The sequence below is a fragment of the Stylophora pistillata genome, chromosome 6 (genome assembly GCF_964205215.1).
Source record: "Stylophora pistillata chromosome 6, jaStyPist1.2, whole genome shotgun sequence".
NCBI lineage: Eukaryota > Metazoa > Cnidaria > Anthozoa > Scleractinia > Pocilloporidae > Stylophora > Stylophora pistillata.
In genome coordinates this window covers 34,418,235-34,432,655 of record NC_142524.1, presented here as the reverse complement: position 1 = coordinate 34,432,655, position 14,421 = coordinate 34,418,235, and the positions used below count along the sequence as shown (strand labels likewise).

Sequence of the window (14,421 nt, the reverse complement as noted above, 5' to 3'; positions counted from 1 at the left end):
TTTAATTTTTCGCTTTAAACTATTTTTTAATGACAAATATAATTCAACATGAATATAAAATTGTAGTTTGAGGGAACAAACCCCAGGATCATGTCTCCTTTGTTACCATTGACATTGTGATTTTGCCATTTTATGATAAAAAGAGAAATCAGTTTGTGGTCACACTTGGTCTGTACTTAAAGTGGCAAACAAAAAAAAAGCGACGTACTGATGCAATGTAAACAATTCATTTAACTTTAAGAACATCTTGGGAATGTTTTCAGGCTAAAATTGCAGAAAAAATGATAGTGAATTAATGAAAATGTTCACCTTCATTCCCAAACTTGACATTCTGATATAAATGGGAGACTGCAAGCACAATAATCTGCTTGTCTCTTGGTAAGAAGTCTATCTTCAACCCCTGGTTGTCCATTTTATTAAATTACTTGATTGCCGGAGAACGTGTTTCTACGATAACCAAACACGCTTCCAGCTCATTTGACATCACACAACAAATTGATGGATGAGAAGCAAAACACTATACACAGGAATGCTTAGGTCAGCTCGTTTATTTAAACAACCGAGCAAAAATACTTGCATTTGACATAAAAGTAAGATGGACATTAAGATAGTTAAGGATTTCTAGTCTTGCAAATATCTTTCCGTGAACACTCGACTCTCGTTTGATTTCTTGATTGTGTACATGTAGCCTTCTATGCGGTATTCTTGATAATCTTTTCCTAATTGAGCTGCTTATCATCTACTCATCACTCGTTTGCTCGAGAATGTGTTTATAGCATCAGGTAAATTAACATGTTTATCACTTCTGGGAGACAGGCTACCAGTGCAACCCCGTTTCCAGATTCCTCCAAACGATTGTGAGGCTAAGACCATGGAAACGAGGTTGAACGGACATCGCCAAAGAAGGTTGCAGTACGTTTCCTGAGGTTAATAATATAATGAAACCCAGATAATCTAACAAATTTTAAGATCACTGGGTAGTAGCGTATGTTTCTGTTGCGTTGTTCAAGTTATTTCAGGGAATTTCGTGACTACCAATTAAACTGTAACCTATCAAAAGTTCACAAACTCGAGTCGAGGACACAAATAAGAGAACTAACGAAAGAAACCCTTCATCTCAATGCTAATTCTCGAATATTTGGTTTTAAGTGAAGATTAAGTCCATCTGTCAGTCAGGAGAATCTAACAATAAACACGTCAGAGAGTCGCAGGGTTAAGAGTTTTCAAGTGTTTTTGCCTTGTGGAAATGAGCTGTCTGGGAAATTCAACCTTAATCTTTAAAGAGCCTGGAGTCTACCCAAAAGGAAAAAAAGAAATAAAGTAAAAGAACTTAACTCCACAATCATGGAACTGAGTATTGGAGCATATTTACATCACTTTAAATAGTTCTTTTTTTTTTTTTTTCATTAATTCAAGAATACAAAGATGAAAAGTACAACTAAGATTCGACAACAAATACTATAAGAACAGGATCATTTGACCAACCCCAGCTTCTTGGCCTCTGTTTCGTAGATAAGAAGGCGCCACATCTTTACCACAAAGACCTCCGCTTCCTCATCTAAGACCTGTGGAAAGGGGAAGAAGAAACAAAACAAACTTACATTCACGTCTTTAAGTTCTGACTCTTATCTTTAACCAAGTTCTGATTAGTAATTCTCCATTGTAACAGCTATATATTTCCTGGCAAATGAGTAATGGGAATTTGGCAAGAAAGAGAAACCCAAATACTCTTTAAGTTGTTCCATTCACAAAGTGAAGTCTCTGTGACAAACTACAATCTTTTCCTGGTCATATAATTTCGGCTGTAACCCCCCCCCCCCTATCTCGAATATTTATAACTTATAACATTGGCAAAAACATGATGAATGTTGACATCCGTTGTAATCTTACGAACCCCTTTGACATTAGATAGTTTTCATCTAATCATAACCTTAACCAAGAAAAACAGCTCCGCTTACCATAGAGACGTCCTCAAGAATGTGTTTCGGCGAACTTCTAGCTATGACCTGAAAAAAAAAAAAAAAAAACTCAATGAAGATCACAGACAAAAACAAACATTTTAGGGCCAGGACCAATCACGTTTTTTATTTCAGTTTTACTGCAATCGACTAAAAACCGCTCCATTAACCCTTCAACCCCCACGACTGATCAAGACAGCATTTCTCCTTAAAATATGAAAACAATATCAAGCAGGTAGGTGATCACAATGAAGAAAAATATCCATTGATTAATAGTTGATCCAATACCAAATTCTACAAGCTAACATCATAAGAATTGTGTGGATACACTAAGGAGAATTACTAACGAGACCCCCTTGGGAGTCAAATGGTTAACGTATATTTAAGAATGTCTTACCTTACTACAAATGAAATCTGTTAAAGTCAGCTCCTCTTCGCCAATGTACTCTATGATTTTCTTATTAACCCAAGGACGTATCCTACGATCTACAAGACCCTAAAATAAACCACTTAAAAGTTTAGAAATAGAATCGTATACGTAATCACAGCCTTACCCCAGATCTCACTCGAAAACCTACATACATGTATACCCATTACTGGCGCAAGAATTGGGGTTCAGCCCTACTGTTAGTTAGTGATATAAACAAAACTTACATACCGTGATGCTCCGAGCGTCCAATGAAATCACGAGTAAGAGACTTGCCGAGCACACAGAGCCACCTTAAACTAAAAGGCTTCGGTTCTGAACGCATACATTCCAGCTTATTAAAAAAAATGCTTTGGAGTTTGTTTCCTTTTATTTTCTCGATAAATGTCATTCCTTGCGACTCCTCATTCTCGACAGGAAAATATCTGTAACCACGTCTTTTGACAACCGTACACTCCTTGACAATAATAATTTTACATCAAAAGACACAAGGGTGACATTTCTTCGAGAAAATACATCTTAAATCAAACTTAAGGCTGTGTTAATCTTACATGATCCATCAGTGAGACGTCCCAGCCGGGCGAAGAGATAAACGATACCTGTTCCAACTGAAATGAAATACAACCTTCACATTTAGCATAACACACTTACCTGGTCAATCATAGTCCAGTCCAAGCTATAAGCAAACAGTTCATCTTTAGCAGTAGGAATACGTTCTATAAGCGACTTAATAATCCGTTTCTTATCTTCTGCCTCGTTACTGTCATCCTTGGCCATGTCGTCCTCATCCAGTTTGACCAGTTTCCGCTTAGGAGCCGCTCCTGTTCCGTCGTCATCATCACCTCCACCAAACACTGACTCCAGCTTTTTACGACTCGCCTGGTTCGAAGGCTGTTGACACGCACAAACATTACTTAGAAAAAATTCTCAATTCAAAGCAAGTTTCAATTGAGTGTCAGAATCTTGGACTGCATTGGTTTTGCTTTACTTTGTTACGTGATTGATCTATAAAAGAAGCAGTTTTACTCAAATAATCAGTTGCAAACCGAGCGTAACCGTGCTTCAAATCACTCTGGTTTTCTAGCGTTGCCAACACTTTGAACATTGGCACCTTGGAATAGTTTTTTTTTCACGATTAGCCGCTGAGCACTTGGTTTTGCGACAATCAATCAGAAAGCGCTCTTTTAGAATCTGCTTGAAGGAAAAAGGTGCTAAGAGCCCAAAAAGCTAGTTTATACTGTTGTTCAGACCTTTGTAGTACCTACTATAAAGCTCTGCTTCAGAAGTGCTTTTATGCGGGCATTTCAAGCGTGCTGTAAGGTTACCGATAGAGCAATACTCTGTTGAATGAGTAGAGGAAGACACTGCACCGGATTGAAGGTGCCCCGTCACCATCTTTTCCGTCAAATTAGTTCAAGTGCGTTGTTTGTAATCTTTGTAATTTGTTAATCTTCTCCATCATAGGCAATTTTAGGTCCTTTTTATTTGTTCCTGCTGAATACCCTAAAAATAGGCTCCAAATCACTAGCGTAAATTATTCGCTTGACCATAAACAACATTAATCTAAATAAGGCAATGAAAGTAAAACTGACTAGATAAAAAAATCATGTATCCTTCAATATTCTTACCATGTTACTGCTCAGCTTCATTTCAAATCCAAACGCCTTCTTAGGAGCTGGTTCCACTTCTGATTCCGGCTCTTGCCCATTCTCTCGCCCTCTTTTTGTGCCGATAGTGACTGGTGACATCGAGTCGGCTGATCTAGGGCTTGGTGACCAGTTTGATACAGGGGCAGGTTCAACCTGAGGAACAAACTAGAGAACCGCAAGGCTGATAAAAATCTATTTTCAAGTTGGAAAAACGAACGGTGCAACCTTAGAGGGAGGGGGTTTAATTTTGCTGTTTTTCGTATAAACTAAGTTGTTTCTTTGCCACACTGGTTGCTATCTCAGTCCTTCCACGCGAGGTTCAGAGGAACTGCTGTTATATCAAAAACACGTCTGGCGTAAAAGACACATTCTCGCCCTTCCCGCTTTAAACAAAGTATCATTAGTGTGAAGCAAGAAAATAACACCCTAAATGAAGAGGAAGAACATTGTTTCATCTTACTGGCTGAGGTTGTGGTATCACAGCTGGTTTGAAAGTCGGTTGTAAAGCGGGTTTAACTTCTTCCTCCCTCTCACTGTCCTTACCGTCCTGGAAAATAAAACAATTCACAGCAATCTTAGTAAGAGGAAGGATGCCGTTGAGGAGTGGTAGTTTGTAGTGTTAACACTCGTGCTTCTTCTTTAACTTACAACTATCTATACCTTGCTCATTACACTTCTCATTTGGCAAATGAAACGAAAAAGGAACGCTTGAACTTAACAAATGGTAAACACCACAGCGTACACTATTGAGTTATGGATGCACACGGGAGGTTGCTAAGCACGAAAGAAGAGTAAGAGTCCCTCGAGGCGATAGCCGAGAGCGACTCTAGCTTCTCGAGTGCTTAGCAAACCTCCCAAGTGCATCCATAACTCCATAGTGTACGCTGTGGTGTTTACCATTTGTTTTATAACGTAACATTGGTACATTGTAGCTAAAGAGTTCCTTTTTATTTAACAAATCTTACGTGACCAGAAAAAACAAGCGCGCGCAGAAAAATAGTCTTTGCATTTGCTCACGTCAGCAGCGTACACCCATGGGCAAATGGTGGACGCTACATTGACCAATCAGAGCGCGCGCTTTACTTTGGTTATGTTATGTTAGATGGGGTCTAAGCGAAGTTTCCCCGGATACTTTCAACAAATGAGAATCAAAAATTCTTTGAAACACACTCCTAGGAAAAAGCAACAGGACCAAACGATAGAGTTGTCACCTGTTCATCCATGTCTTCGGGCCGATTATCGACAATTTGTTTTCTAATCTCTTCTATTTCCTCCATTTCTCGTTGGCGATCTCGCTCGTCCGTTTCTAATTCCATTTCTCTTTCGCGTCGCCGCCTCTGTAGTGCGCTTCCCCTTCAAGTAGAAATATGATTGTTTAAAGACAAAACCTTCGTACAGGAAAAACAGAAAGGCTGCAGAAGCTGATTAAGTATAGTTGGGTTTAGTTGGCATTCGGGAAGTTTCCTATGGGTCTGGATCAAGCAAGTTTGTAGTTCTGTCTTTGAAGTTAATGCAGATTAAAACAATTTAAAGAAGGTTAAGCTAGAGATATGACATGCTGACCAGCGGCTGCTCCATCCGTCATACCGAGTGCCCGCTAAGATTTCAAAGGCAGAGACCAGGACTGTTCGTTTATCCCTTTATTAAGATGCACTACGCGATGATATCTCGAGTTTCTCGCTGCAAAATTATCTTCAGCGTGAATGAAGCCAAAAACATTTATTTAATGACAAAGGACAACATTCACTTGACAAACGAACTACAAAGGAACGAGAATGATTAAGGATGAAAAGGATTGACGTAGACTGCAAAATGTACCAATGGCGCCATACTGTACATGACGCTTCTCTGAACTGCTCACTTACTTGTAGTATTTTGGATCGTCCTTATCGTCATCGTAATCCTCAAGAAATTCCAGTAAATGCTTCCTCTCGCGTGCCTAGGAAAGACAGAGAAGAGAATTAGCTGAAGTCATTTACATCTACATACGTTTGGTGAAAGCTGTAAACTTTCCATTGAAAATCAGGTCAGATTATTACAGTCTTTTAAAGAGTTCACAAGCACCACTTGAAGCTTAAACTGTGCCAGAAAGTCTAGTGCCGGATAAATCGCGGCTATCCAGTGGATAAGTAGTGTTGTCAACTGGGCAGAGATTTATCCGATGGAAAGCGTTGTCTATCCTTCCAACTACTGGGTCCTGGTATGTACTCACCTGTTCATCTTTCTTCTCGCCTTCTTTTTCCATTTCTCGTTCATATTCCCGCGCTCTTTTTCGCTCTCTATTTTCCCATGTTTTCAAACGCTGAAATAGAAAGGTAAGGCAATTGATGATTTGTAACTGCTCTCAGATTTTAATTACACAAAACGTTTTCTTGTTATTAGTATTGAACGGTCAAGAAATTAGCTAATCTGACTTCCACATGCAACGTTATCTGAACTTAACCCATAATGCAACTTATTTCGACCTAAAAGTCTCCCCTGAAACTGGGATAATCTTCCCAGCTATAGAAATGAACGTGTTCTTTTTCCTTACGCCACAACCAGCGGAGATTTAAGGTAGACAAACCAGATATTGAAAAATTGCGCGACTTTTAAATACATGAATACTGAGGTGAACAAGTTTACCAACCTTCTGATAAGAGGCGTCTTTCTCCCGTTGTCTTCTCTCTCGCTGTCGTCTATCCAGCTCTTCATCTTCGTCGTACTCACGTTCCTTTTCTCGGTCACGTTCAGATTCCCGCTCTTTTTCACGCGCCTTCTCGCGGTCACGATCTCTATCACGATCACGGTCACGATCGTCACGATCACGGTCTTTTTCTCGACGTTCCCTTTCTTCACGTTCACGTTTTCTTTCCCTTTCTCTCTCACGTTCTCGTTCTCTCTCCTTGTCTCGGTCCCGGTCCCGGTCGCGCTCCCTGTCCCTGTCTTTATCTCGGTCCCTTTCTCGTTCTTTATCTCTGTCCCTGTCTTTGTCTTTCCTCTCCGATTTCTCTTCTTCTTTTTTCTTGTCCTCTTTCTGAAAAACACAAATGAAAAAAAACAAAGTTGAGTTACGATATTCCCACACAACACTTACCGTGATGATGTCCTGTTCGTTAAAACACAACAAAAGTTGGCAAAAACTATGTTGTCTTCGAGTACTTTGCTGGAAAAAAACAATTGACAACAGGCAGTCGAAATTCAACTCTAAACCTCGAAATGACAATTCTCTCTTTCTGTCGATTGTCTTCTCCGACGATCTCAGGTAAATCTGTTAAAAACAATAGAGTAACAACTGTTTCCGCGTACACCTCTACGACATTCTAACGCGACCGGTTTCACATTACAGCCACATACTCCTAAACAGAGTAAACAAACACAATACTTACCGTGCGCTGAAGGTTTGAAATATGTTACTGCTCCAGCTAAGACTTGGAATACTCTCCTGAACACGATTACTTGATCCGACGACTAACTGATAAGAATTAATGCTTCGACCTGATCTAGCCTCCCTCCCCTCCCCTATCAACCTCTGTCAACTGCCCCACCCTCCATATCCTTTCTCGCCCACTAAACTTAAATACTATTTGAAAATCCATGGCCTTGAATTAATTTGCTGTATTAAATGGATAACATTCTTACTTTTGTTGGAAATTTCTGAACTCACTAATATCTGGCATAAGGTCAGGAACAGTAAACCAAAGGCAGCCACATTGATTCGAAAGTGAAGAATACAACATGCAGTGGTGATAAAAAACCTGACACTGTACAACATTCATGACCACTGAAAAAAAGAAAATTAAACTTCTGTGGCAACAATCTGCCACATATTTATGATCATCAAAAACATTTTTCAAAATTACTTACCAATTCAAATCCTAGAAGCAGAAAATGCAGAAGAGGAAATCGACCAATCTCACCAACTCATCAATAAACTGTTTTTAGTGTCAACAACAATTCTCATTAAACCTTGGCTCATTTACTGCTTATCAATTTGGGTAAGGCTGATTCTTAAGCACTTCTTTAGTAATTTTACTGAGTTGAACACTTGCAACATAACCAACATGCAGGTTGACACCAACACCAAGATAGCAGCATTTAAGGTTAAGTACAAAGAGAAGTGAACTTACTCTGTAAGTATCTCTGAAACTTCTAATCTCTCGTGATACTAAGCTCTTTTTTTCATTGTCCATATCCAACCCTTCCAAATTTTGCTGAAAATAAGCACAAGATGGCATTAGCTGGACAGACAATCACAGTTCTGTAGTGGCACAGACAGCAACACCTGGGCCCATTTCTCAAAAGTCTCAGTGACCTAAAGGTCCTGAAACCATGTTTTAAATTCAAAATTTAAACAATAGCAAAGTAGGTTCTAGCACCCAGACCAGTCCTTTTTGTTTCTTTGGCTGATAGTTTTATTGTATCATTTTCAAAACTTTTGAAATCCCAATCTTGAATGACAACAGAACAGCTTTATGGCCCGTTAGGTTACCAGAACTTTCGAGAAACAGGCCCCTGCACATATCCAATTTTTTTTTTACTTCATCCTGTACTTTTACATATAAAAAAAAACTCTGTATCAAATGAATACATTAACAGATTAATTTTTCTTTCTCAAAGTTTAATCAGGTAATTTTTTAATACTGCAAGTATCTAGGGTCAATAGTTAGTCACTCAGGGTTGTCAAAAGAATTTTGACTAACTGCTCTGTTATGCAAAGTAGCCACATAATATCATGTGTCCAAGGTGAAAGTTGAGGCACAAGCATTTGGGAAAGCTGCCTTTTTTTCATAGTAGACTGTGAAATGTACCTGCTTTTGCTAGCCTGGTCACTCTGCACTATCTGGGAGTTACAACCGTTACTGAGCAAATAAACTTAAAGTAAACCATGTAAACCTGTATTTTAATGGACACTGCTGAGGGTGTGAAAATTTTTCTACAGTTTAAATCCTAAATGTCAAAAGACAAAATTGAGCCCTACAGTTAAAGAATAGCTGGCACATACCTCTGATCCACTGTGCGTAGCTCTGTAAGGTTCATCTGACAAAGAAAAGCAAACGCACATCACTTTCTCTTTCCAAAGGCCATACAAGCTTATTTTGCAGTTTTAGGCTTTGGGTGGACTTAGAAATACAGGGAACATTAAATAGTACTTCTTAAACTAATATTTCTACCATGTAGCATGAAATTTTGCAGGTTTTCATTTGTGCAGATTTTTAATAATCTCCACAATCCACAACACAAAATCATTCCCACTAAGGAAAAAAAAAAAGCAAAGTAAAATACAACAAAATTTTATCAACCAAAGGCCACAAAAGAAAAACAACTTTGACAGCAAAACAAGTGTCAAATTCCATTCTTAATTTTCAGCAAAGTCAAATATCCAAATATGAATCATCTACGGAGTAACTTCTTAATACTCCCCTAACTTTTGGCCACCTAAAGAAAAACTATTATTAAAATTACCCCCTGTACAAATTTCAGTCATCACAGGAAAAGAAATTTATTCTTAAAAACAGAAAAAAACAGCATCAATCTGCAAAATTAAACCGTCACAAAATGTACATGTCACTTAGTTGGTGATCATTTCCCTTATTCTCGTGACTTTGATGTGTGATTTAAGGGTGATATTGTAAGGAGAAATGAGAAGCTTATCACTCCAAGAGGTTACAGGGTTGAACAGCTCCAACCTCTACCTGGAATACATAGTTTGCCTACAGTTGGCAAACTGTAGGCAAACATCCTTTGAAAACACCGCATGAAGCACTTTTTTTTTTTCAAAAACATTCCAGAACCACATACTTTCTATTTTCCTGTTTAAAATATCAGAATGCTCTAAAATGATTTGCTCAATGGCCTTCTTGACTCTAGTGTCTTCTACCTGAAAAGAAAAGGAAAAAAATTATCTTACACATCCATGGCAGAGTGAACTGATGAAAACATTACTACTATGCATAACAGTAGTAATTAACCACACAACTTGACACTCTCGTTAGTACATGTACATACACTACCTTTTACATGTGATAAAACAGACACTATATGCAAAATCGTAACAATTCAGATTGCTACAGACCTGTGCATTTTTGAGAAATATAATTTGGTTGGCACAATTTAGCAAAAACAGGGACTTTTCATGACGAAATGTTCTTATTTACCAAGGTTTCACTATCAAGATCATCGTTGTCATCATCTTCATCATCATCAGCCTCTCCATCCTCTTTTTTCTTTTCCTCGGCATTCTGAACAAGAAAAAACAAAAATGTCAATCCTCTCAAAGTCTCCATTACAGAGTGTCTATTAAACATGCACAAGCCTGCATGACAAGGACATTTCTCAACACCTTTTTTATTTCTTTCTTCTTCTCAGCTTTGTATTCATCAAGGTAAGTCTTGGTTTTGGCATCCACTTTCACCTGCACGACAAATAAAATCAATTCAGCATGCAACTGGATGGCGTACATGTAGATACACCGAAAACAAACAGCAATCTCTGTATTTCTTATTTTCCTAAATTACAGGTAATTACTTGAACTGACAAAAGAAATTATAGTACTGGCTGCCTGGAATAGCAATTGGGAAAAAAATGAACCAGACAGCCAAATGAAACAAAAAGCAAATTGCTCTACAGATTTTTCTATCTCAGATTTGTTTGTGTTTGTATGGGTGACTTCATTGTGGCTTGCCAAGAATGAGCATATCTTAAGTGCTGAGCCTTATTTAAGATGTTAAATAGCAAATATTAAATAAAATTTGGGAAACAACTGAATGGAAGGATTTACTCACAACTAATGCCTTGTCTCCCAATACTTTATTGTGAAGTAACCTAATGGATCGTAGACTTGATTCTGGATCTCCATAGTCACAAAATCCAAATGCTGAAATTAGAAATATATTGAGTACCTAATCAACACTCATATTGTAGATAAAATTTTGTGACACTACATGGAAGGCATTAGCTGTCAGGTGTAACTCCTGCTAAGAGAATGTTCTCTATAAAGTTGTCCTATTTTTATTACTCCAGTTTAAAATGAATCCTTAACAATACTTTAATATTTTCTTACCTTGTAATTTTCCTTTGGCTCCTTGCACCCGTTTCCAGTTTACTACAACACCACATTTCTGTTCTCACAATGAAAATTAAAAAATACATAACTTTTAGGACAGGAGTTTTCCATGAGGGCCACTTAATAAAGCAGTGAAAACATATTATTTTGAAACCAAAGGAAAGGCACCTACCGTTAAAATTTGTCTAATAAGTGCATCAGAAGCTCTTTCAGTTATGTTACCTACAAACACTGTTGTTGTCGAGGTTGAATTTGCTTGGTTTTGATTCTAAGGTTAGAGAGTGAAAGCACTATATTAATTTTCTACTACTACAACAACAGTTACTATTCCTTTCAATTTCTCATAGCACTACGTAACACAAGGAATAAAAGTGTCTTTCAAGGATTACCAGTTTTCCTGAGCAAGTTTTAATGTGTTGTAACGAAAAACGGTTAATGGTGATGTGTTACAGTGAAAGTCCACAGCTAATCCAAGACACCAACAACAGAAAAACCAATTTCAAGAGTGGAATCACAAGAGTATGAATAAATTAAAGCAGAACCTGGGGCAAGTTTAAAGGGTACTAAATAGAAACCACAGAGTCATGTGCAGTGAGATAGAACAAAAATTGAGAAAAACATGGCTTTGCTCACCTGGTTATTGTTATTCTGTTTGTTTTCATGTTTGTGAGGTGGTCGTCCTGAAGGAGCTGTTGGAGTGGGAAGAAGTGGTAACCCTGGGGGCTAAGGATGAAAATAAAAAAAACTCAAGTATTACTCCTATAATGCTCATCAAATTTGAAAATGAAAAAATTTTAAACCTCCTTAAAAAAAAAAATCTCAATCTGCATTGTGTTATGCATGTGTAGGGGTTTATCAAGGTTTAAATACTGTATTGCTGAATGTAATTTATGCCAGACTATTGGTAACACTCAGAGATGCTAAACATGAGAGAAAGTAGGGGATAAGTTTCTGAAGAAACTGTGATGCTGCGTCTGTGAAGGTAACAAGGTAATTTCATTTTATTATCAACTGAATCGTTAATGTAAGTTGACCACCGTACTGGGTTTCAAAGCTGATATTTTGAGATTTTGCCCCTAGCCAGAGCAAATGAAGGCATTGTGGGTTGTGTGTGTTTATACACAGAAAGCGGAGCTACGCTATTGGTAGTAATATGGTAATGAGAAAAACAAGAATAAATTAGAAGAATGAAAAGCAATAGCTGATACCTTTGAGATTAGAAGTGTTGATTTAAAAGATAAACTTTTGCTCAAGAGTTTTGCGGCTTTCCGCACTATCTAAATGTAAGGAAAGGCTGCAGACTGAGAGAAAGAAAGACAGAGAATTAATATGTGCATGCATGAGAAATAAATGGATACTTACAACTCCTAGAGGAGGAACTCCTGGGACAGCAATAGGAGGTTTGGTTGGTATTGCTGGTGGGACTGTTGCTTACACAAAGTTAACAAAAAAAAATTGTTACATGCAATGCTTTAAATCCCATGAGTGACTGGGTCAGAAATTCTCCTTGTGATATCAACACAATTTATAACATAACCAAATTAAAGCGCGCGCTCAGATGAGTCAATTTAGCATCCCCCATTTGCCCATAAGTGTACACTGCAGATGTGAGCAAACGCAGACTATTTTTCAACGCTTAACTAATTCAATCATTGCCAAATAAAAGTTGAGCTGTGAAATTCGCTCATCAGCACGTCTTGCCTAGTTATTTCATACAAGCACAATGAAAGAGAAATGGCTGTTTCTATTTTCAAGGCCACTAACAACACAATAAAATTTCTTTGCAGCGGTTTGAATCAGAACATCTCTATGGCAAAAGAAAAATCTAAAAATGTAACAATCCGCTGGCTCTTCCTCAATAAGTTGCAACAAACTAGAGCACAGCTGAGTAGCTTTTTTAACTTCATTTTTTTTCCTGCATCTACGCCACCACTACCTTCAAGACTTAACCAGTTTCAGGTAGCTCCTTTCATAGGTATTCTCAATGCCATGTTCGTTGTTTCTACTCACCTGTTGCACCCGGAGGAGGCATTGGTGGCGGCGGAAAACCAGGAGGGCCAGGGAACGGTGGCGGAGGAGGCAGCCCCGGCGGTAGACTTCCAGGGGGTGGTATTCCTGGTGGAAGATGCATTCCCGCTGGAGGAGCACCCAATGGTTGTGGTGGAGGCGGATGATACGACATTGTACGAAAAACAAGTTTTGAAGAATCACTGCAAGCAAAAGAAAATTTTCGATTGTCAACTCAACATGGCCGTTCTCGTGTGCGACATTACGAGTGCATGGTGGGAAGTCTGGTTCCCAGTTTCCTGTGACTTTTGCGTAATATGTTAAGTAACTGGCATGAAGTGTCTATCCCGATGACTTTGTCACGAGGGGAAGCCGTAAAAGTTATAGAATCTCATAGGAAACGATCGCAGCACAAATTGTGCACTCGTTGCCGTTACCTCCCTCATTCCCAACGGTATCCGACCAAGACACCTTGAGATTGTCGGCTTCTGTAACGACGCGTTCGGCTTTTTCTCGATTACTACAGGGAAAGAATTTAGCGAGAGCTTTTGAAATTATGGCACTTGAAGTACGCAAACTCATAGGGTAGCCTAGCCCCTCCAGACTAGCCAGCTGAGCAGGCGCAATTTTTTTAAAGTTACTTAAGACCGAATCGTTCTTGGTCTTGTGTTACCCACGCTCATCCCTCTCTCACTAGAGAGGAGGAAGGAAGGCAGGGAATGAACATTGGCTCAACGGAGCTGCAAAAATAGGGTGATATAGCAAGAAGACGGGAATGTCAGTTGATAACGGCGCACGCAGCCAAGAAAGCCGCCACGTTGTGTTTTAGAAGTTACTTAGCAGTTGTTCCAACGAAACGTCAACAATATATTTGTTCGTGAAGATCCTAAACTCGGCTCTTTAAAGACTTTATAAGATCACCAACACAAATTTTCGAACAGTGGCTCAAGGGAGCCGCAAAAATAACGCATAACGCGACATGCGAGGTTAACATCCGCCCGTGGGTTATTAGGACCAACAATAATCATGGGTTTGTAATCCTTAGGGCTTAATCAAGACGAACTTTAAGGCTAGGCGGTTCCACAGGCGTCCCAAGCTCAGATCTCGAGAAAAAGCAAAAGATTATTTGTGTCGAGGCAGTGTGGCCGAGTGTCGGACTTGTAATCCGCCGCTCCCGGGTTCGAGTCCCACCCTGACCACTAGATTTGTTTCATGGTAGCCCTGTGTTCAGATCCTTGGCCACGCTTGTTAATAGCCAACTGGTTTGCCTCCGGCCGGTTGGGGTTCTTAATGATGTTCTTAATGATGTTATGTTCAATTTAGACCATTTGTTTC

At 38.9% G+C, this 14,421-nt stretch overlaps 1 protein-coding gene across 4 annotated transcripts; it reads right to left on the bottom strand.

The window, feature by feature from the left end:
- Positions 1-1,008: 1,008 nt before the first annotated feature.
- LOC111319018 (RNA-binding protein 25) lies at positions 1,009-13,349 on the bottom strand. Of its 4 annotated transcripts, none has more exons than XM_088763169.1 (22): positions 13,090-13,349; positions 12,442-12,503; positions 11,713-11,802; positions 11,252-11,347; positions 11,077-11,134; positions 10,799-10,890; positions 10,357-10,428; positions 10,172-10,255; positions 9,816-9,894; positions 9,019-9,053; positions 8,144-8,227; positions 6,664-7,050; positions 6,247-6,336; positions 5,900-5,973; positions 5,246-5,387; positions 4,495-4,581; positions 4,014-4,199; positions 3,037-3,276; positions 2,356-2,454; positions 1,959-2,006; positions 1,486-1,565; positions 1,009-1,293 (listed from the first exon to the last, which is right to left on the bottom strand). In XM_088763169.1, exons 1-22 carry the CDS (start codon positions 13,259-13,261, stop codon positions 1,278-1,280), a joined length of 2,373 nt encoding a protein of 790 aa, XP_088619295.1. In that variant the 5' UTR covers positions 13,262-13,349; the 3' UTR covers positions 1,009-1,277. The 4 variants fall into 4 exon arrangements, with proteins under 4 accessions (XP_088619295.1, XP_088619293.1, XP_088619294.1 ...); XM_088763167.1 differs by having other exon boundaries at positions 1,129-1,293; positions 12,442-12,509; XM_088763168.1 differs by lacking the exon at positions 1,009-1,293 and having other exon boundaries at positions 1,411-1,565; positions 12,442-12,509.
- Between the last annotated feature and the right edge of the window lie 1,072 nt (positions 13,350-14,421).

What these genes read in the sequence shown, in the direction of transcription:
- LOC111319018 (XM_088763167.1), bottom strand. Translation starts at nt 13,261, where the DNA reads ATGTCGTATCATCCGCCTCCACCACAACCATTGGGTGCTCCTCCAGCG. An exon ending in AGAAGAAAGAAATAAAAAAG is followed by an intron (nt 10,256 to 10,356) that starts GTGTTGAGAAAT and finishes TTTCTTGTTCAG; the next exon opens with AATGCCGAGGAAAAGAAAAA. An exon ending in CCGAAGACATGGATGAACAG is followed by an intron (nt 4,582 to 5,245) that starts GTGACAACTCTA and finishes TTTATTTTCCAG; the next exon opens with GACGGTAAGGACAGTGAGAG.